At 36.3% G+C, this 22832-nt stretch overlaps 1 protein-coding gene across 3 annotated transcripts in view; it reads left to right on the forward strand.

Moving 5' to 3' along the window:
- Positions 1-16607, forward strand: part of FAM184A (family with sequence similarity 184 member A) — a 122042-nt gene extending 105435 nt beyond the window's left edge. The window contains exons 12-18 of one of the 3 annotated variants that reach the window (XM_007454906.1): positions 1162-1289; positions 2677-2861; positions 3296-3442; positions 9768-9885; positions 11862-11966; positions 14458-14660; positions 16255-16602. In XM_007454906.1, the coding sequence (XP_007454968.1) occupies positions 1162-1289; positions 2677-2861; positions 3296-3442; positions 9768-9885; positions 11862-11966; positions 14458-14660; positions 16255-16336 (968 nt within the window). In that variant the 3' untranslated portion in view covers positions 16337-16602. Of the gene's footprint in view, positions 1-1161; positions 1290-2676; positions 2862-3295; positions 3443-9767; positions 9886-11861; positions 11967-14457; positions 14661-16254 lie in introns of all 3 variants that reach the window. The other 2 variants (XM_007454907.1, XM_007454908.1) reach the window with 2 other exon arrangements.
- Positions 16608-22832: the final 6225 nt, after the last annotated feature.

The following is a 22832-nucleotide window of genomic DNA, read 5'->3' on the forward strand; positions in this document are numbered from 1 at the left end:
CAGGAGGAGCCTAAGTTGACGTGCTACAAGCACAACATTTCTTTGAAGTCTCATGTTTCAGCTTTGAAATTTGTAACTTGTATTTTACTCATATATTCAGTGTTAACATTAAAAACAGTGGCTTTTCCAAAAATCTTCATGTAAAAATCGTGTTTTGGAAGATGATCATGTGTACTCTAAAAGTCCCTCAGGCACCCTGCCACACACATCTTAGTTTGAGGACCATGAATGTAAACATGGAGTGAAAATCATTTTGTACTAAAACTTTCTCAGGCTGGGCTCCATTTTCTTTCCAATATGACCACTTGCTCTGTGGGCGCCTGCCATAGCAGACTTCTTATAGCATAGAGCGGGTTCTTTCTGCTTTTGCATATGTTACTCCTTCTTCCTGAATGCTTTTATCTTTCTCCACTTGGAGAACCCCAGCTCAGTCTTTTAGACTGTGTTACCGTGACAATTCCTTTGTTGGTAGCATCCCCAGTTTCCCTCTCCTAGGAAATCTGTGTTCTTACACCACCCTGCTTTCATTATAACTGAAACACTGTATTTCATCATAATGTTCATCTCTGATATCCCACCTAGTTCCTTGATGCCCTTCCCTCTAGCCTGTGCAGTTATAAGAACAGGGTCGTATTTTATTCTCCCATAGTATAGTACCTGGCATTCAGTAAGTGTGGATTGTATGAAATAATCTCAAATTCAGATAAAAATAATGACTTCCAAATCACTAAGAACACTCACCAGACAGTGCTTAACATCTTTGAGGGATATCATGGAAGAAGTCTTACGTGGGTGGGAAGTTGCCTCCTAAATATACGTTACAGTACCATTCAACTCTAAAATGTGTTATTCTACTAGTGAGTGAGAAGAGTTAAAAATTTCCTCTCCATTAGCACCTTACTTGCAAACTGAAAACATATATAGAAAACCGTGATCCATTTGAGCAGCTGAAAATTTTCTTATCCTCTTCAAAGCCAGATGACCTCTAAATTTATATTTTATGATAGTATGTGGTATTTTAAGAGGCATAGACAATCCTATGATACTTTAATGGGAATATGTGTCCTAAGTTTAAAAAATGATACTCTTAACTTTTATGATTTTTACCTAAAATACTAATATTTTCAAAATACACTAAATCTTTTTTTCCTTGGATTCCAGCTTCTTTACGCTCAGAACTAAACCATCAACATGCAGCTGAAATTGATTTGTTACGGCATAATCATCATCAAGAATTGGCAGCCGCTAAAGTGGAATTAGAGAGAAGCATAGATATCAGCAGAAGACAGGTAAAGAACATCCTGTTGTGTGATGTCTTTTTAAATAAATGTGAATAGATTTGAATGTTCACAATTTTCTGAAAATTGTTTTGTAATAACTAGTATTTTCACTAGTAATTATTTACTATCTATATTAAAGAGTTTTATTTTTAAAGGGAGTTAGGTAATTCAACTTTAGTATAATGATCAGTTTATTTTATGACCTTTTAATTGAATATTTTGAATTTTATTTGCATCTTGAGTGAACAATGAAATATAAATAGTACAAAGGGTGAAAACAGAATACTATAAAACAGCAGTGTCTGTCCAGTAGAACTTTCCATGATGAGGGACCTCTTCTATATCTGTGCTATCCACTATGATAGTCACAAGCCAAATATGTCTAGTGTGACCAAGGACCTGAATTTTTAATTAACTTTTACTAATTTATTTAATTAATTTCAGTTAATTTAAACAGCCATATCAGATAGCACAGCTATCGAAGTAGCAGGTCCTCAGGAAAAAAAAGATAATTTATATGTCCATATCACTAGCACAACTACAATTCGCACTTTTTAAATTTTGCTCATTAGCCAAGTGTACTTTCTTTAATTAGATAGTTTGTGATCCTGAATGTATGTCTGGATGAATGGATTTCTAGTCATAGTACAATGAAGGCTATTCCCTGTTTATTAGTTTATTACTTATGACTTTCACTTTGTTAGTCTTCAAATATGTTAAATGATCAGCTCAAATTTTTCTTCATTACTAGAAAGTTTTAAATGAGCCACCTTATAACCATGGAGGGAGCTTATATTCTCTCCAACTAGGCTGCTGCTGAAACTGACAATGTCTAGGCCTGCAGAATTTGCAGAAAACAGTGACTTGTAGGAAAATGGAAGGGAACTTATCTGTCAGACAGGATAACTACTGGACCGGCATGAAGCAGACAAAGTCTTCTAAGCAATGGGGATGTGTATATACTGGGATGGCCTCCATAGATGCAGGTCCTTTTTAAATTAAAGGACGATGGCACCAGCATTTTACTGCAAGACCATGTAACTTATTGAGTACTTAAGAGCCCTGTATTCTAATAACAGCTCTGCCACTGATTTTAGATCATCCTTGGACAAATCATCTCTTGGGTATTGGTTTCTTCATCAGTAAAATGAGGGAGATGTGCTTATATGGTCTTTTGGGTCCCCTGTGGCCCTGAAACTATTTAAGCTGCATCCATATAAACACTTCTTGTATATTGATATATGAAAATAGAGGAGGCCTCGAGGTTTCCTTATTTCAGCAGTTTGCTTTTGAAGCAATGTCAGATTTACGTTTGACATTCCAGTATGTCATTTTCTTTCCCTTAAACACAAAGTAAATATGCAGAAAACTTTGAAGAACTATTTGTATTTTTCAGAGTAAGGAGCACATGTGTAGAATAACAGATCTACAAGACGAAGTAAGGCACAGAGAGCATCACATCTCAGACTTGGATAAGGAAGTACAGCACCTTCATGAAAGTATAAATGCCCTAACCAAAGAACTGGAACTTAAGGGAAAGGAAATTCTCAGAATAAGAAGTGAATCCAACCAACAGATGAGGTATGCCTTCAGTCACCACAGAAGGAATTTGCAGTGTTACCTGAAAGACTGTTGCACTGGTATTTGGCAATACATGCCTAGTTTTATGACTAGATAGCCTTCTAGCAAGATACTGAGGACCACTTTTTACTTTATTTGTTGACTATGTTATAATTTGGATGTAGAAGAAATGTTTATATTTTGAAAGATGTATATACATTCACTAACTTTGGAAATTGTATGTAATTAAAATCTTTTAAAAATGTTATTTTAAAAAGCATTAAAGGAGACAACTTTAACAAGCTAGAAGATTAGAGCAAAGTAAGTACTTTAGGCTGTTTCCACTAATTTTCTGTATATTATACCTAAAACCATTTCAAATCTGTTAGAATATAGAAAGTTTTGAAAGCTCGACTTCAGAATAACGTTTTCTTAACTAAAAATAAATTAAACAGGTTGCATGAACAAGATTTAAACAAGAGACTTGAAAAAGAGCTGGATGTCGTGACAGCAGACCACCTCAGAGAGAAAAATATCATGCGGGCAGATTTTAATAAGACTAACGAGCTACTCAAGGAAATAAATGCAGCTTTACAAGTGTCGTAAGTCGCATAATATTAAAGAAAATTCATGTGTGGAGAATAAACTGAGGAGCACTGTGTCTAACCTCAGATTAGCTAGTCTTTTGAATCTAATTAAATGACACTTTAAAAAGAAAACTTAAGTGCTGTATTTACAGATGGTAACTGCAATATGATGTATTCTTTAATTACAAGAAGGCAGTTGAACAATTATGTTTTATCAGCTGCTACTGCTATGGTTCTACTAGGACAATGTGTGTCCAAAGACTGTCCCTCAGGATCATGAACCTATCATGCCATGGTGAAAACTCAAAAGATACCCATTATATAATGTTAAGTAAAAAGAGCATATTGTGACCAATGGGGTTATTATGATCCTACATATACACCAATAATACATATTTTACAGAAGTATCAAAAGATCTTAAAGAAACAAATACAAATTTTAATGGTAGTGATTCCATCTATGGACTGGATTAGGAGGTATTGGGGATGGAGAAGAGCAAAAACTTCCTTTTTATTTTATATGCTCTACACATTGTTTGAATTCCTACAACAAGCATTTGATTGTTTTATGATTTTAAAAATCAATAAATGTAAAACATCACAAAGTTAGTACTCATATATAGTAGCTCCAATATCATTAAAGTCCAAAGTTCTAATTATTGCTTTATGTTTAAAAAAATATTTAATAGCCCCTCTCTTTCCTGCACACTTACTTATAAACTTCTATAGCTAACGCACCTGGCATCCATCTCTGTGGCTAATGCACTCCATCTCTGTGGCCTAAACTGTGGTCCAGTTTAAGTTATCTCAGAAATAATTTACTCTAAGCTGCTGCAATGGTTTATCCACTTTCAGTCTCTCCTCTTCCAATCAATTAAAAAGCCTTCATAGAAAAATATAAATATCTCCATATACTTCAATAAAGTCAAAAGAGTGACTTATTCCCATTACCCTCAGTGTCAAAGTCAAACTTAAACTCTTAGCTCCAGTGTGCCGTCTCCTGCCTCATCCCACAGCCACCCGTATTCCCTGGCTGCTACCTTTGTGTCAGCCACGCTGACGCTCACAGTTTCCTTCTAAGAGCCTCCTGTGTTATCCTCTACAGTCTAGAATAAGCTTCTGTGTCATTCCTACCTATTACCTTCCTCCAATCTAAAACTCATCTCGCATTTCATCCATTTAACCAGCTAAGCCTCACAGTAAGTCTTGTTGAATTTGTACCACATATGCCCACATTCACTTCAGCTGAAACAGAATACAGGACCCCCCCACCCACCCACCCAGTCACTGGCATTTACTTCAGATGCCTCGAGGTGAGGTGTTCTTTCTAATGGACACATACAGAATTTTCACATCAGTAGGCACTCAATGAATATTTCACAAATAAAATCTTTGAGGATTCCCTATAATATTTACCACTTCATAAAGTTACCCTTGAAATGGTAAAGAGACTCATGAGGTCATTTCCCCAGTCACAGTGATTCGGGGTGTTTGCAGTTATTGGGGGTAATTTTTAAATCTTGTGAGCTGCAGTAAGAGCTTGCACACCTGCCGTGTCGAAAAGCTCATAATCTCAGGCATTTTGCAGAGATGAGTTACAATGAACCCCAGTGACCACAGTGTTGTTTATCAGGCAGAGGCTAAAATCCTGGTATCCCCCTCTTCATACTCTGAGAAAACATGCTCACAGAAAGAATAACCTCTATCTGTCCGTGTGTCCGGTCTCCTTAGGAATGTTACGTTACAAAGAGTAAGGGTTATATCTTTGTTTTTACTTTATTCCGTTTTTTATGGTTTTGCGCATTATGAACTTTCAGTAGATAGAAAATAATTTAGTATTTTAATATTCATTTTTAATCAAAGGATTAGTGTTACTCATAAGTCAAATATTTTATCTGTTTTTCTAGATCTACCATTTGTTTTCTACTTCAACTAGGTCTATGCTAACCAGTCATATTTCTTTCTTCACCTGCTGTCATTATGTAATTAACCTCTAGTCTTAGGTATCTACTCATTTAGTTAAAAACAAACACATATACAACTGTATTTAGGCTAGCAATGTCTAGTAGATTTTTCTGTAATAACAAAAATGTGCTATATCTGCTCTGTCCGATATAGTAGCTGCTAGCCATAAAGGCTGTTGAGCACTTGAACAGTGGCTGGTGCAACCAAGGAACTGAATTTTTAACTTCATTTCATTTTAATTAATTTAAATGTAAATAGCCACATATGGGCTAGTGGCCTCCATATTGAAAAGCACAGTTTTAGGCAGGTGGATATTTCTGGCGCATATCCTCAAATGCAGCCTGCTGGGATCTGCTGAATGGTTTGGATTTAAACAGATGGAAAGCAGGGAGGGTCCATTCCAGTTTAAGGAACTGGGGAGAACAACTTTTGAACTATTCTCAGCCTGTTTCAGAGAACTAAGTGTACCCTACTGAAGTTCCTCATCAACTGCATGCTGACTTTAAAACTTCAAAATCGGCAAAGCCCTGTGGATTCTTGGCAGTGGGTATGGTGGAGGGACTGGAGGGGCACGGGTCAGCCTGCCACTTGAAGCCTGCAGCTGAGGGGCCTCTGGAGCAGTTGGACATTTCTTGCTTCTGTCCCTGCCCCAAACCTTGTTGGACTCCAGGGAAATGAAATGGGGACAAAAGTTTAAAGGAGGGACTGTACCCTCTAAACATCGTTGAAATGGTGGTAAGAGTTCTGTGTCTCTTATGGAATTATTACTAGAAATCCTCTAGTGCTGGGTATTAAAGTCTACTTAGGTTTTCAGATATGCTACAGAAATTGTTTTATTTTCTTGAGTGGTATAGTATCTTAGTAAAAACATTGTACCTAAGAAATATGTCGTGGTTTTTGTTTTAGAAACAAATGAGAATGGGCTGTTTTAAAGAACTTTAAGCTAAATGTAAATATACACAGAACTTGGAGTCATGGCAGATCTTTATTATGCAAAAAAGGTAGTTTGGTTCAGAGATTATTATTGTTTAGGGTTATTTTACCTTAACTTCTCACCGTACTGAAGCCAAAAGGTAATTTCTTATTGGGGGAAACATTTGAGTTTCTGTACCTGGACTTTAAGTAGGTCAGTAATACTTGATTAAAAAGAAGCTTTCCACCACACCAGAATTACTTATTCCTTAAAAGTTGTTTGAGTTTTTAAAATCTATAATACCCTAATTTTTGTGGTTGTTATTTGATTTTTAAGTTGCCGTACAGCTTATTTTCATAATCTTGTGAGGTAAGGATGAAGTCGTTCTATTGTCACAAGTCTGAATCTGTGCCTGTAATTTATGGGAAAGAGAAGTTTGACGTTAAGCTGCTTGAATTACTATATTTCCTTTCCTTAAGGCTGTAGGAGACAGTATAATAGAGTTCTTTTATCTTATACAATTAAAATTCTAAAATAGGTATGACTATTTTAGAATTTAGTCATATTTTAGAAATTAGTGACTAATAATACTGTTGTTTGGCTCTTAAAATCTCAACTTAACTGATTCTTTTTGTCAGTTATTTATTTTAAAAGTGTGGAAGGACTATCAACTGGGAAACGTTTTTATAAAGCTTTTTATGCATTCATATTTTTGGTTTGTGTTATCCATGAGCCATAGACACTGACCTATATATTCTCAGAGCCAAAAAGTAAAAATAAAAAATCAGGGCGTGCGTGCCTGGGGAGAATCAAGCAGTGACCCTAATTAGTAATTTTATATGTTCTACTTCTCTCTGTTCTCTCCTTTGTATTACTTCCAATGGGAATCTGTATTTTGAGTAAAAGTCTGTATGTACTTGTGTGGTTCCCTCAAGGCAGTTATTTCCCAGGCTTTAATCCTTCCTATACAGCCTTTGGGAATTTGGTCATTTCTGTTTACCTATGATATTATTTTCTTAATATTTTTAATTGACTTGTTTTAACTTAATCAACTTTTCCTGTTAAATTTTTAACTCTGCAGTAAAACCATTATCACTACTGAAAAATTTCATCCATTATTCTAAATAGAAGTTAAGCCGTAACTATATAAATGTGACTTCTGTGAAAATACAACAGTGTTATTAGATCCTGGCTAGCACTGATGCTTGAGGCCTGCCTGAGTGCTGTGAAACAGCGTAATAAGCATATGTGCTATGAAGACCAGTCAAGATACACAGAACCTAACAGACTTTCTCCTTGTGGTCAGAAAGATTAAAGGAGAACAAACTAAACTGTCTCCTGTATCACTAGTCGTTCACACCTAGTCTTTGGGAAGCAGCTGGCTTAGAGAGTTGTGTGGGGCAACTGAGAGGGAAAATGTTGACTGCCCGCTGTTGGCGTGAATGGGCATCAGAAGAGGACGAAGTGTGCTTCCCCCATCAGGAATTTGAAAGACTAATAATTCTTGGAATATGTTTGCAGGTTAAAGCTACATCATATTACTTGTTCTCTCCTTTAATGCTTTCCCATTTGTGTTTATATGGATGTTTCTTCAGTTTAATCAATTATTTTTTTCCCTTTACTATCCAGGTATCTTTAAAAAAAATTTTTGGTGCTGTAAAGGTATTTTGTGGAGGAGATTAACTGATAATAATTTTGTAGGTAAAGAATGTTGAAACTAAACAAAAACATACACTGGAATTTAAGTTCAGAGTCCTTTATTATGCAGAAAAGGTGGTTCAGGGATAGTAACTATTTTAGACTCACGTTACCTTAACTTCTCATTGTACTGGAACAAAAAGACATAATAGTTATTGTTTTTTTTTTTTAACTTTACAAATGAAGTACATGTATTTATTTACACCCCAAGAAGATGCTTTCTGAACTTTCCATACTTAAAAGCAACATTCAGAATTATTCTAAGACATAATAGTTTTAAATAAGGCTTTAAATTGAGTTATTTAGTGACCACTTACTACCAAGTATTTTTGTTCAGCTGCAGGAAACAGTTCAAAAATCTTGTACCTTGTTTTAACTGATAAAGAAAGTACTCCAGTGACATCTTGTGGCAACTCTGGTATGAAACGCAAATGCCTTTTCCCACGTTTCTCAAGCTTTTCAAAACCGTTGCCCATAAAATATAAACCTTTGCCCATATAATGCCACATCATGATAAAGTGCAAGGTTACTTTATATGAGCTCAGTGAATTGTCACAGAAGAACAGAAGTGAAGATAATGAAACTAGCCTCACACTGAACTGACGAAGTCCCAACTGATCCTGAGACAGTCACTCCCTAACCCCACACTTCCTCTCCCTCATATCTCCCTACTTCCCAGATTAGAACTTTAGCCATGGGGCTGGGTAGGGAGCCAAAAACGTTATCTCCAAGTCTTTGGCTTGAGCTGAGTTAGTGGAATTTACTAAAAGTACTAAAATGCACAGATTCTGGTACCCCTCTGGAACTGGAGGGTGGGAGTGGATCACTGATACCTAGAGGATAGATCATCTAGAAGTTACTCAGTATTTGTTGACTGAATAAATTTTTCTGTGACTCTTCATTAACCATAATTTTGTTGAGCTTAGTTTATTCTTCATGTTTTGAAAACAAGTTTTAAAATTGTTCTAATTATTTGAATTTTCTAACATTGGGAGTGCTTTTTTTCAAACTACACTAGCAGTTTCCACTTGCATCCTCTTCATTCTGCCCTGTGCTATATTCTTAGACTCTGCAGGACCCATGGCACCTCTGCTCATAAAAAATGGCCTCTATTCTAGAGTCTTCAGTGGCATTTAGTTCTATTACCTTCTCATTTCATTCAGGGAAGAACAGGCCTAGAAGGAAATATGATTCTTCTTTTATCCAATGAACCGGGTTTTTTTTTTTTCCAGTTTATATATTCAGTTTATTAACTGATATGCAGAATTGGTAAACTGCATTTCCCATAAACCAGGAAAGAATGATGTCATATGTGTGTGTCCTTTGTACAACTTTCCTCTGTATCTTCTGTCCTTTTTATATATGTTAACAAACTATGTGGTCACACAATATCGTATATGTGGTAAGTTCTCCTAATAGTAAGCCTACATTTCCAGCATCAAGCCTGCATTGCTAGGTTAGTATTATTCAGTATATTATTTCTTCTACAGAGCATACCTCACCTCATTCCCATATACACTTAAATGACTTAAAAATGAGTGAATTCTTCCAAAAGTAATCTGCAAAGCCTTTAATAACATCATCTGCACTTGGAGAGCCTTTCATAACACTACCTCTTGAGGCAATCATGTCATTATGCTTACAAGTTTTAACGGAAAAAGTTTGATTTTAAATTTTTGTGTGTTCAACTGAACCAATTTGAAAAATATAGGCACTGCAAAAGAATGTCTGCATCATATCAATGAAAGGTTTTCTTGTTTTTAGACTAGAAGAGATGGAAGAAAAATATCTAATGAGAGAATCAAAACCAGAAGATTTACAGATGATTGGAGAATTAAAAGCCATGCTTACAGAAAGAGATCAGGTCATAAAGAAACTAATGGTAAGTTGTTTTGGTTTGGGGGGTAGGGGCTTGTGGTGTAACCATGTTAGTAACCTGTAGACTGTTGATTGGGAAAACATGAGAAAATATTTTTAAGTAGTGCTAAACAAAAGTTGAAAGTACAAAATATATGTATTGTGACTGAACGTTTATTAAAATGTTTATGAATGAGGATAAGAAATACAAAGTAATTTTAAATTTTAAATTTGGTATTATGGTAAGGAGATTGTGTCTTTTTTCAGTAATTTTTAAAAAGAAATACTTTTTAATACATATTGAATGTTTAATAATATGTTATTGCCAGTGTACAGTTAATATACTGTTGAAGCGTGTGTGTGTGTGTGTGTGTGTGTGTGTGTATTGTACATGTAGAATTAGAATTGGATGGCAAAGAACGGTCAACACATACATGCACAAGCCTGCATTGCACACTTCCAGTTAGCCCTGTTAACTTCCTAAGGTGTGTCCCACTAAAACCTGATCCAAAGACGTACTTCATGGAAAAAGGATTCTGTCTTCTTAGGGTTCTAGCTTAAGAAAAGCTACAGGCTCTGTCTTGAGAGTCTCAGTGCACACTGAGATGTTAGCGGCTCTGAGAAGTCCATCAGGGAAGAAAATACAGATTTAACAATAAATACACTGCCTTCATTAAAGTCATTATTCCTCAAGAATAAAAAAAACACAGATGTTTTAAAATTCATAAAACATTTCAGAGTCTTCTAAAATTATATGACCTGATCAATAATTAAAATATTGCTTTTTACTGCCACTAACAAATAAAAATCAGTAAAACTAGAAATAGAATGCTAATCATTCTGTTTACTCATTGATCTCTTCATGAAAACTTTGGACATTAGGCATGCAAAGAGAGCCTAAGAGCATTTATTTCTGAAGTCCTTTTTTCCTTAACATATTTCTCTTAGCATTTAGGAAAGCCATCCTGTTGTATGGGACTAGAAGTTCCTGCCAAAAAGCAACAGGTAGTTGATTGGGGTTCATAGATGGATTCCAGGAGCAGGCATTGGAAAGACAGAATATGTGCTAGTAACCACCCAGTTTTCCAAGCTTTGTGAACCATGAGCACAGGCATCATAGCTTGCTCTGTCTCTATCTGACAACAGTAGATTCATGAAAAATTACCGTATATTCTACATATGAAATTAGCAAATGTATTACTATGTTTCATCTATGGTAGAAATACCTGTTGATTTTTCCAATTCTAGCCAGGGAATGGTCTACACTCTTTTCACTACACCCTAAGTCTGTGGACTGTGAGGCACATGGGCTGAGATTAATGATGGTCAGTGGTAACTAGGAGGGGGTTGAAAATCTAGTTCTCCTAGAGCACGCAACCCTGCCTTTCACACACACAGTGATCCATTCACTTATGTGTTTACTTCCTACAGTCTGGTTGTTCAATTAGCACCTGTTGGTGAAGCCAAAGGCAAAGGGTTTATCTCTGCATGGGCCATTCACTTTTTCTCTGTTCTGTGGTTACCACTGCTGTAATACATTGATGTCTCACAGAGGAGATTAGGCAAGATCAAATACTTTTCCCATACTCAAGAATAATGTTATACCATAGTGCCATCTTCATGTCTGGAAACAACGCAGCCATGCACAGGGCAGCTCCATGAATGCAGGTTAAGCCTGCTCAAAATGCACAGTCAGCCCTATGGAAAAGAGATGGGCCAAATAAAACATTTAGCTCTAGCGTTGGAGGGAAAAGGTATGAAAGGGTAGAGAAGAATCCCGGAGCACAGCGTTTGAAATGTGTTGAAAACTCACCCACCAGCAGACTTTAAGATTTCTAAGATTTCTAGACTTGACAGTCAAGTCTAGAAATCTTTGAATAAGGTATATAAATTTTCATTCAGGTTTTATATTAAATTTTGAATGAAATGGCATTTATACAATTAAGTTTTCAAATATTCAATAGAAAATGTTTAAGAAATGTTTGTAATTCTTTTGCATAGGAGGATAATAAATTTTATCAGCTGGAATTAGTCAATCGAGAAACTAACTTCAACAAAGTGTTTAACTCAAGTCCTACTGTTGGTGTTATTAATCCACTGACTAAGGTAGGTGCTGTAAACATTGTAAAATAGGAATATGGTTTAAAACTTGATTAAAATTTTTATAAAATATTTAGAGCAGCAGAAGATAAAGCTTCCAAAAAATGTTTTCTTAAATTTAATAATCTAGGACTAAACTCTATGAATTCTTTATATACTCATTTTCAAATGAGATGCTAATAAGATTCATTTATTTGTTGAGAATTCATATTCCTTAAAACAGTATTTTATTAATATTATAAAACCGTGGTTATACCATTTTGTTTTTTTATATCTCTTAAAAAAAAGAAAACTCACTTCTGAGTCGCCTCAGGATAACTTCTTGTCATTTCCTTAGTGTTCACTGTCCTCTGTGGGATCTTGCAAAGTACTCCAAGCCCTGTATACCCAACAGCTCTTCCTGACTTAAGGCCTGCCGTCTTAATGGGCCTTGTTGCCCACTAATCTTCAGAGAAGGGCCTTACTTCTCACAGTCTTAATCACCTTTCTCGACAATTAAAATTGAACATGACCTATTCTTACATTTTGTTGCTGTCTTAGGACAGATAGAAGAGCCTTGCAGATAGATGAAATGGACATGGCTAAGTCTTATACATCTTTGTACCTGAGCTTCCTATGACTCCCATCATAGTGCTATAGGTATAGTGGGTACTCAGTAAATATTTGTTCAGTTGCAAAATTTCATCATGTTTTCTATAAGCTACTACAAATTATTCTAGTGAATAAAGCAAGTAATAAAGAATAAATAATTATGTATATGGGCTTTATAGGGATTACGTATCTTTTAGCAGAAATCAGTAGTAGAAATAAAAATGCCCATGCTAAGGCTGTGTTTTGGATTCAGATTTAATTAATTTGCACATCATATCTAATTTCTCTTAGGCCCTTAGCCAGAAAAATTTCTGCTTTCAAAGCTCATAAAACTTCTCTATTAAGAAGATGGAATCTATCCTTTCTTCACAACTTAAAGTGCTCCAAACTTTAAACTTAAATGTTTATTAAAACAGAATGACTTGAATGATTTGCAAAATGGAATGACTTATGTCAGGAAACCTATAGCTGTATCTCCGGAGTCCAAAACAGTGTCTGGCACATAAAGGCCTCTCAAAAAAATAATTGGTGAATGAATGAATATAGTTAGTTTCAGTTTTTAAATTCATTATTGAGGGTGAAATAAGCTTTTAATTAAAAAGCTAGGTTATGAGACTTGTTGAAACAAGATTAGAAATATTTCCTTTTTACCTATTTTGTTGGAATTACATTTTTAGCCAAAAAACCATTACTGTAGAACTTTACCAATGATACTTTTGATTTCTTAAAATAGAAACCTTAAGTAGGTTTAATTATGCCCTCTCATGACTAGAACAAGAAAATGCTAAAGATACATCTTTGTAAATTTTGACTCCTAATAGGGACTCAATTTTCACAAATAATTCTGAAGAGGATATTGTTCTTCCTTTCTTTTTGCAGTTATGCTAAAATAGACTTCTTTTCAGAGACTTTGTGATTCACAGAAAATGACAAAGGACAATGTCTAGATAGTTGAGATCATTATAAGCAAAGGAAAAGGACCATCTTGTCTATTAATTGCATTTTTTTCAAACTCTGGAATCATTTTGCAAAAAATTATTTCATAAATTAGCACACATTTATGTTAATTTTTATTACACAAAGCAAGATGATGTTCATTGAATCTACAGATGAATAGAGACTGAAGTTAGTGATTTGAAAGCTGATAGATTTTAATAATCTGAAATTGTACTGCTCTTTTCATCCATCAATTTTAAAGACCAATTAAAAGAAAAAAACATTGATCGCTTTTGTTTTATAACCTTTTAATTGTTTTCAAAGATTGTGAGCTAATGGTAAGACTACCAATTAATTGGTAATTGAGACGTAAGTATACAGATTTCATCTTCCCTCTTCAGAGAGATGGTGCAGTGAGTTTAAAACCAAATTATTTCTCTAGGTCAGCTCTAAGTCTTAGGTAGAAATGTGAGATTTGATTCAAACTACTTTGCCAAGCATTTTCTCATTCCTTTTATTTTCCAGGCAAGGACTGCCTCCCTTTGACAGATGGCTAAAGTTCACAGACCTCTCTTTTAAAATTATGTTCACTTTTCACCTTCTCCTAATTTTAGCCTCAACCCGTTTAACCTCACGGTATCCGTGAGAGCTACTGTTTCCCCCTCTCCCTTTTCCTCCCAGTGTTCTTTATCCCTTGGCCTTCTTTCCACCCCCTCCTCTCCTCCCTGTGAACCATTCCTAAACATTTCTTCCTCATTCTTTCTGTCCCAGCAGCATGTCTGTCTGTGAGGACTCCATGTAGATAAAGAGCACCTCCAAGGATCCCCAGACCACACTTTGGGTAACACTGGTTCATCTTAACATCCAGCTTCCAAAATTTCCCCATGCCAAATTTGTATCTTCTATTGTTCCTATTTTCTCATTCGTCCTTATGCAGGGACCGTCCTCACATGTATTATTTTTAATACAGCAGAAGAAGAAGAACAATAAATCACCAACAAACAGGTTTGTGAGTGTTCCCAATCTAAGTGCTCTGGAATCTGGTGGAGTGGGCAATGGACATCCTAACCGCCTGGATCCCATTCCTAATTCTCCAGTCCACGATATTGAGTTCAACAGCAGCAAACCACTTCCACAGCCAGTGCCACCCAAAGAGCCCAAGACATTTTTGAGGTGAGCCCCGTCTCACCAGTGATTTCTTTTCTTAACTTGAGAAATTTACTTTCTTACATTGCGGAAATCTACTACTTTAAGAACAGCCTAGGAAAAGAAATTTTACTGTGGAATATTTTCAAAATATATTCACCACCTCTCTAGAGAGCTCCTTTTTTAACTCTGTTAAAAAGATTTTTTCTGTTTTCTTGTCAATTTTCTAAATGCTTAAAGAGGTACTAATGTAATTCATATGCTTAGAATCTTAATATTTATGGACCGGTGCTTCATTTTTAGAATTATCACCAGTTTTTCATTAATAATCCATCCCCCTTATTACAGAAATTCAAGATATTTTTTATTTATTAAGTGACTTTTGTTTCTTATCTGTTTATTTTTCCCTTGCTTATTTATAAATATATATGCGCTTATTGCCAAAATTAAAAATATATAAGCTCTGGGGACTTAATGACAGAAGTAGGAAATTTAGGAAAACAATTTTATAATTAATATTCCAGCTTTATCTCAGAGTCCTTGAATAAATGTATTAACAAGTAAAATTTGAATGAAATCCAATTGTTTATCCATTAAATAATTAGTCAGAAAGTGCTGTCATTTTGTGCTTACCTTACTATTACTGATCTTGTGCTATTTTAAAATTTATTTTTTGACTTATTCTTACTAAGTCTCAGTGTCACTAGTAATAATCATACAGGTAGACTACTTTTTTTTTCTAGGCTAAGCGATTAATGGACTAGTTAATGACATTATTTTAAACAGAAAAAAATAGCAAGAATGAAAAATAGTCAAATACACCTTTGAATGTGTGTCTCCTGCTAAACATTGTGTGCTGCTTATTTTCCCTTGTGCATGGGCATGTTCAGGTATCAGTAAGATGCATGCGCATGGGCTCAAGGAACATGACTACTGGAGTTTCCATTACACATTGTTGCGTGCCTTGTAATTTCCCCCAAAGACGGTAGGGATTCTTTTATTTTCTTAACTAGCCCAAAGAATCTTTAGTTAGAGTTAAGTATAAATTATATAACTTTGAAGATGGAGGGGAAATTGGCGTTTTAACGTACTCCTTTCCCCTAGAGTATCTGCTTATGGAATTATGAAAGTTTAATATAAACATACATATATAAAAAATATTATACCATGGTTTAGTTACTTAAATTTAGTTACAGTTAAGGACACATCTGTAAGAAATGCTTGTGGCAGATTCTAACATTTTTTTTTAATTAACTAAAAGAGAAAGGGTGCTGAACAAGAAGAATGTTACCTGGTTCTCTGTTATTTCCTACAGTTCCTCCTGAACTTTTTTATTCCAAGAAGGTCACCTGACTTTTCTCAACTGTTTGATTTTTTTTTGTTTCTTGTAATTGTTGTAAGTAATGTGGCTCCTCCTTCACGGACTTCATCTGAGCTGCTGCTGCACTCTCATGGAGTGGAGAACACAGTCCAGTGTAGAGGAGGTAGCAGATCTTTAAAATGCATCTCCTAACGTAGGGAACCAGTTGTGGTCATCTGCCCTGATGTTTTATGTGCTTTTCCCTTCATTTTGCAAAACAGCTTAATGCTGGGTTACATGTCTCTCTTTTTATGAATTCAGTCCTCCTCAGAGTGAAGCTTCCCCGGTGGCTTCTCCAGATCCCCAGCGCCAGGAGTGGTTTGCCCGGTACTTCACATTCTGAAAGAATTGCTCTGGCACAGTTCTAGGCGGACTGTTACTAAAAGCATGACCTTACGCAGATCGTTATGTGAACAGGGTTTTCCTATGTCAGACACGGTGAAAGTATTTGTCTCTCCAATTGAAAATGCCCTGTATTTCCTGTGATATTTATTGGAATCAATCACTCTATAAGGTACTGTATTATGTGTGTAATTATAACAGTTATTTTTATTTGAGATGGGAGAGTCTTTAATCTTTGTAATTACTGCATAATAAATTTTGTTAGAACAAACAGTCTTTCTTTTTTGCTAGTAAGTTTGTTTTAACTTTTAAATACTTTTTAATTCCAGGTAAGACTTGCCAGAAAAAGTTTTACTACAAAATAATCATAAAATATCAAATTACTTCAATAACAAAATCAGGATAGGGAAATATAACCTGTTAATTTGTTTCATTTCCGTGTATAACTGTAACTGTGTTCTCTAAGTTTACAAGGCTAGAATGAAAACACATGTGGAAATTATGGACTTTCAAGTATATAAAATACTGCCAACTTCTTTATATTGTTTTTTTAAATTATTCTGATAGTTGAGGACCTAGGATTTCTAGTACAGTATCCATGCTCAGTGTTACAAAGCCAGCTCGTTAGTTTTCTAAATAGGCAATTTGGTACTGACACATGAACATGGACCCAACTAACCACTATCACATGTTAATGAGACCTTTTCTTCCTTTAAGTTTTCAGTCCACCTTGGCAGACTACTGTACTGTATCCTGTGGCCTGAAAGAGTGCATCCAGTTTTAAGAGTGCCAAATATAGTTGACTCGGTAATGTAGATTTTAGAAGAACCTGGGAGAACATGATCTATGAATGATTCTAATAATGTTAAAGACCAACTTTTTAAATGATTGTTATGTGTCAGGCACTGTGCTGAGGGGCCAGTAGAAAGATTATCTCATTTAATCCTCACAAAATCTTCAAGAAATAAACCACTGCATATGAGTATGCATGGCTGGTAGTGTGTTCTTTAAATTATCCTGAGAAAAACTTCTTATAAAATGCTTGCTTTGAATCTTTTCTTCAACTAAGAGATTGAAGTTTCCAACAAAAAATGGTTAATGCTTATTTCAGAAAACACAGTTATAAGCTCATTTTCTTGCCCCTAGTTTATACGTATCTTATAATTTGGACGTTTATTTACCAAAGAAAGATTTGATGATTAAAACTCTTGCAGGTGACTTTGGGCATACAGAGATGAACACGTGGCCTCAAGGAGCTAATCATATACTCGCTGAAATAGTTCAGTACCAAATGGTTTTTTACAGCAGTATCAGAAGGACCACAGTCAGCTCCATGGAGGGTACACTGGGAGTGGAGAAGAGGAAGCGATCGCTGCCTCAGCGGTGGCTGCTTTGCCTACGGTGTCAAGCTACCTAAGCTGGATATGGAAGTGGTACTCAAGTATAATATTGTGTGTGTGTGTGTGTGTATATATATATATATATATATATAATATATATAATATTGAAGGATGCATAGGAATTAAACAGCCCCACCTTTGGTCTGTCTGGTTAAGGCACAAGCTGAAACAACAGTCAGGAAGGAACAGGCCAGCTGCATCCAAAGAACTCAGTGTAATCCTGTAGGACCGTGGGGCATAATAAGAGAGCACCTACCTTGTATTAGACAGTATAATTTTAACATTTTTAACCCTTCAACCACCCAGATGAAAAACCTGAACTCCCCCTCTTTGTCATCCCCCCACTACACACACACAACTCGTAAAGGTTGAAACCTGTACTCTGTATGCTACAGACGGCCTGGAATGCTTAGTAAGGAATCAATCAGCTTGATCCTCTGGTATTTGGAGCAGGTAACAGATAGCACGGTTAGGTTTTAAACCATTCAGTCAGCGTATTGGCCGCAATTTGTTCAGAAAATATGGGGACCTGACTAACAGCAAGACCAATTCAAGATTTATTGAATTGGTTCAGATGAGGACTGAAAGGAAGAATTGTTCATGGGAATGGAAGTGAGGGAATAAAGAGTGAAAATGTAGAATTGCTGGGAGTTGGTGACAGATATGTGTGGAATATGAAAGAAAATGAAGTGTGGGCAAAAGATGCAGTGTGATTTCAGGCGTGTTGAAATTAAAGTTTCTCTGGAATAACAGAAGCGGTTAAACACAAGGGTCTGGAGTGGAGTATGGCATATATGAGATAAATAAAGCCAAAGGTGTGTGGATGAAACAACAAGGACTAGAGTTGTGAGCAGAACTTTGGGGGGGGCACCAACACTTAAAGGGCACGCAGGCCTCGGATGAGAATGAGAAGTAGAGTTATAGATCCCCAAAAGCATGATGTCGTGGCAGAAGAAAGCTTCAAGGAGAGAGCAGCCAACCAACAGGGTCAAGTGCTGTAGAGATCAGGAAAGGGAAATAATGAAAAGTGTCTGTTGGTTTTGACGACTAGAAAATGCTCTTTGCAAAAGCAGAGTCAGGGTAAATGGCAGGAGCAAAAGCTAGATTCCGGAGAAGTGAGGTGAAAGGGAGTTGAGAGAGTGAGTGAAAAGCCCTCTTTGAGGACATTTGGCTATACAGGTAAGGGGAAAGAGGCAGAGAAGGTAATAGACTGAGATGGGGGTGTCAGATGGGTTTTGTTTGTGTTTTATATTTTGCTACTGGGGAGGGAGAGAAGGAGAAAGACGAGACAAGCAACAATTTTATAACCTTCAACTGTGTCACTGGGTTACATGTAGTAACGTTAAAGAGATGGTCAAAGGAGTCCCATAACATTGTTAACACTGTGATGGAAGAAGAAGTTTAGCAAGACAGTTATTTTGATAGAACATAAGAAGCAACGTGGAACCCTAGGATCTTGGAGTTGGAAGAGGCCTTAAAGGCCATCTCTTCCAATCTCCCACAGAATGCTTGAATCTCCTCTGTAACATCCCTGAGTGAACTTTAATACTTCAGTGATAGGAAGCTCACCTCCTCTGAGGCGCCCTCCCTGCCTACTGGCTCTGCCACCAACAAGTATCTTAACCTCTGTGACTCAGTCTCCTGGGCTTTGTAGTAAGATGGATACTCTTAACCCTACCTTCCTACAAAGATGATGAGAGAGTTTGAGAAAGGTATAAATTACTATAGGTGAGTAAATAGTTGTTGTCTTGGAAAGTAGAGCAAATATACTGGAGAAGTGTACAAGGATTGTCAGGCAGTGGTTGAGCTCAGAGGCTATATGTTTATATTGACACCCAGCAGCATGATTTTGCTCTTTGACCATGTTCAGCTGCTTGGATGCAGAATTATAGGAATGGATAATAATGGACACTTAACCAGGATTAGGCTTTTGTTAGGTAAGTACAACAAAAGGAATAAAGTCAGAGGAGCAAAGAGTGTTTGCAGAGAACTGATTATTTTTTTTTTTATACTAGAATTTTAGAAGTAAAACCACAGTGGACAAATACTATCAATTGCCTTGCCAAAGGGTCTCGTCATCAATTGCCAATGTGTGTCGGGGACATTTCCCCACACATCCAATTCTGACACCAGCTGGGTGTCCTACAATTCAACTCAATTCTGACACTAATTACCCAGAGATGACATCAGATCCCACAAGTTAAGGACCCAGTCCTATAAGACTGCCCTCTGCTTCAGATGCCTATAAGCCCAGGCTATTACTGGCTATAAAACAGAGGTTCTCATGACCCCCTCCTTGGGTTTGATTAATTCCCTAGAGTGGCTCACAGACCTCAGGAAACCCATTTACTCGCTAGATTATTGGTTTATTATAAAGGATATTAAAGGACATGAATCAACAGCCAGATGAAAATATATATAGCATGAGGTCCCAAACAAAGGAGCTTCTGTCCTACTGGAGTTTGGGGCCCAGCATGATGGCACACGAAAGTGCACTGGTTCCCCAACCTGGAAGCTCCCGGAACCCAGTCCTTTGGGTTTTTATGGAGGCTTCATTACGTAGGCATTATCAGTGGAATCCACTGATTAAATTCATTGGCCATTGGTGACTGAACTCAGTCTCCAGCCTCTCTTTTCTCCCCTTCCCTGAGAACCAAGGAGCTCTAACCCTTTAATCACATGGTTGGATTTTCTGGCAGCTATCCTTAGGTGGGGTCCAAAAATCACCTTATTAACATTAAAAAAAAAAGACACCTTTTTATTCCTCTCATCACATAGGAAATGCCAGTGGTTTTTTAGGAGCTCTGTGCCAGAAACTGGGACAAAGACCAAATATATAAACACAATATCACTCTTACCTTAGAAGTTGTCAAATTAATCTTTGTATTTAGGTCAAGATGTTTAGTTCTTAGTTTTTATCTCATCCTGTCACCTCCTTCATAACCAGTCACATGTAGGTATGATTAAAATTTTTATCTTAACATCATATCTTAAAATATTTACCTAAGGCTTTTCATTATCATCAAACAGTAAGTTTCTAACTCGTAGCTTTTCCCCAAATACTGATTTTAAATCTGGAGTGAAGAGATAGGTCCTAATGGGACAATCATAAGGAATATTTTCTTTCTATGTATGGCACTCTATACTACAGCTAGAGCAGAAAAAGTGCTTCTTGAAAAGCTGAACCACAATTGGTTTTTGTTGCTGTGTCCCTCTTTATGTTGTAGGGAATGTTAATGTGGATTAGGGAGTGGAGAAGGAAAAATGTATAACATGGTAGGAAATGCTTCATTCATGTACACAGGAAACATGTAAAAGTTTGTCCAAAAACAATACAAATTAGATGTTTAGAAATATCTCTAAAACAAGTTTTAGTTATGCATTCAGACTCTAAAAAATGTATTAATGGTCAAAGCATACGAAAATATTTTGAGAGGAGTATCATGCTTTGGACCCAGCTAAAAATTAGCCATAGGAAGTCTCATAACTTTTAATTTATTTTCATATACGAAAGGAGAACACATTTTATCTTTCCAACAAAACAAGATCAACAGCGTTATTTGGAATAGACATATTCTTTGATGATAATGGTGTGCATAATTATTCCAAATTCTCTGTCACATGACACCACTGTGATAATGGACTATACCATATTAATTTCAGTTTGGAAGATTACTGCACATCAGCCACCTCTGGTAATACCAGGAATATAATATCTTTGTAATTTTCTGAATGTAGCTATATTTAATTTTAACAATTTTAATTTACTCTTATTAATAGTCAAAATCTCTTTGAAATAGGATACCCCAGACATGAACTCACATATGTGGCCAAATGATTTTTGACAAGGGTGCCAAGATCATTCAATTAAGAAAGGACAGTCTTCAACAAATGGTGTTGGGAAAACTGGATATCCACATACAAAAGAATGAACCATGGACCCTTACACCTTACACCATATACAAAAAAAACTAACTCAACGTGGATCAAAGACCCAAACATAAGAACTATAAAACTCTTAGAAGAAAACATAGGGTAAAACTTCATGATATCAGATTTGGCAATGATTTCTCTGACATGACACCAAAAGTACAGGTAACAAAAGCACAAAGATAAATTGGACTTCATCAGAATTAAAAACATGTGTGCACCAAAGGACAGTACTAACAGAGTGAAAATGCAATTCCTGCAAATAGGAGAAAATATTTATAAAGCATATACTTGGTAAGGGATTAATATCCAGACTATATAAAGAACTACCAAAACTCAACCAAAAAAACAATTCAAAAATGGGCAACAGACATAAATAGACATTTCTCCAGGGCTTCCCTGGTGGCACAGTGGTTAAGAATCCACCTGCCAATGCAGGGGACATGGGTTTGAGCCCTGGTCTGGGAAGATCCCACATGCCGCGGGGCAACTAAGCTCATGCGCCACAACTACTGGGCCTGCGTGCCACAACTACTGAAGCCCACGTGCCTAAAGCCTATTCTCCGCAACAAGAGAAACCACCACAATGAGAAGCCCGTGCACTGCAACGATCAGTAGCCCCCGCTCGCCACAACTAGAGAAAGCCCGGGTGCAGCAACGAAGACCCAACACAGCCAAAAATAAATAAATAAATTTTTAAAAATAGACTTTTCTCCATAAAGAGATACAAATGGCCAATACGCACCCGAAAAGATGCTCAATGTCACTAGCCAATAGAAAAATGTAAGTCAAAACCACAACGAGATACCACCTCACGCCCATTAGGATAGCTTTTATTTATTAAAAAAAAAAACAAAAAACAAGGATGTAGAAAAATTGGAGCCCTTTTGCACAGCTAGTGGGAATGTAAAACGGTACAGTTGCTGTGGAAAATAGTCTAGCAGTTCCTCCAAAAGTTAAACAGAATTACCATACGATCCAGCAATTACACTTCTAGGTACAGTCCCAAAAGCAGAATTGAAAGCAGAAATTCAAACATTTACTTGTACACCGATGGCTGTAGCAGCATTATTCACAGTGGCCAAAAAGTGGAAACAATCCAAATGTCCATCAACAGATGAACGGATAACTAAAATAAACAGAGTCTTTCCTTCCTGTTGTAGGGAA

This window comes from Lipotes vexillifer, unplaced genomic scaffold (genome assembly GCF_000442215.2).
Source record: "Lipotes vexillifer unplaced genomic scaffold, Lipotes_vexillifer_v1.1 scaffold58, whole genome shotgun sequence".
Classification (NCBI taxonomy): Eukaryota; Metazoa; Chordata; class Mammalia; order Artiodactyla; family Lipotidae; genus Lipotes; species Lipotes vexillifer.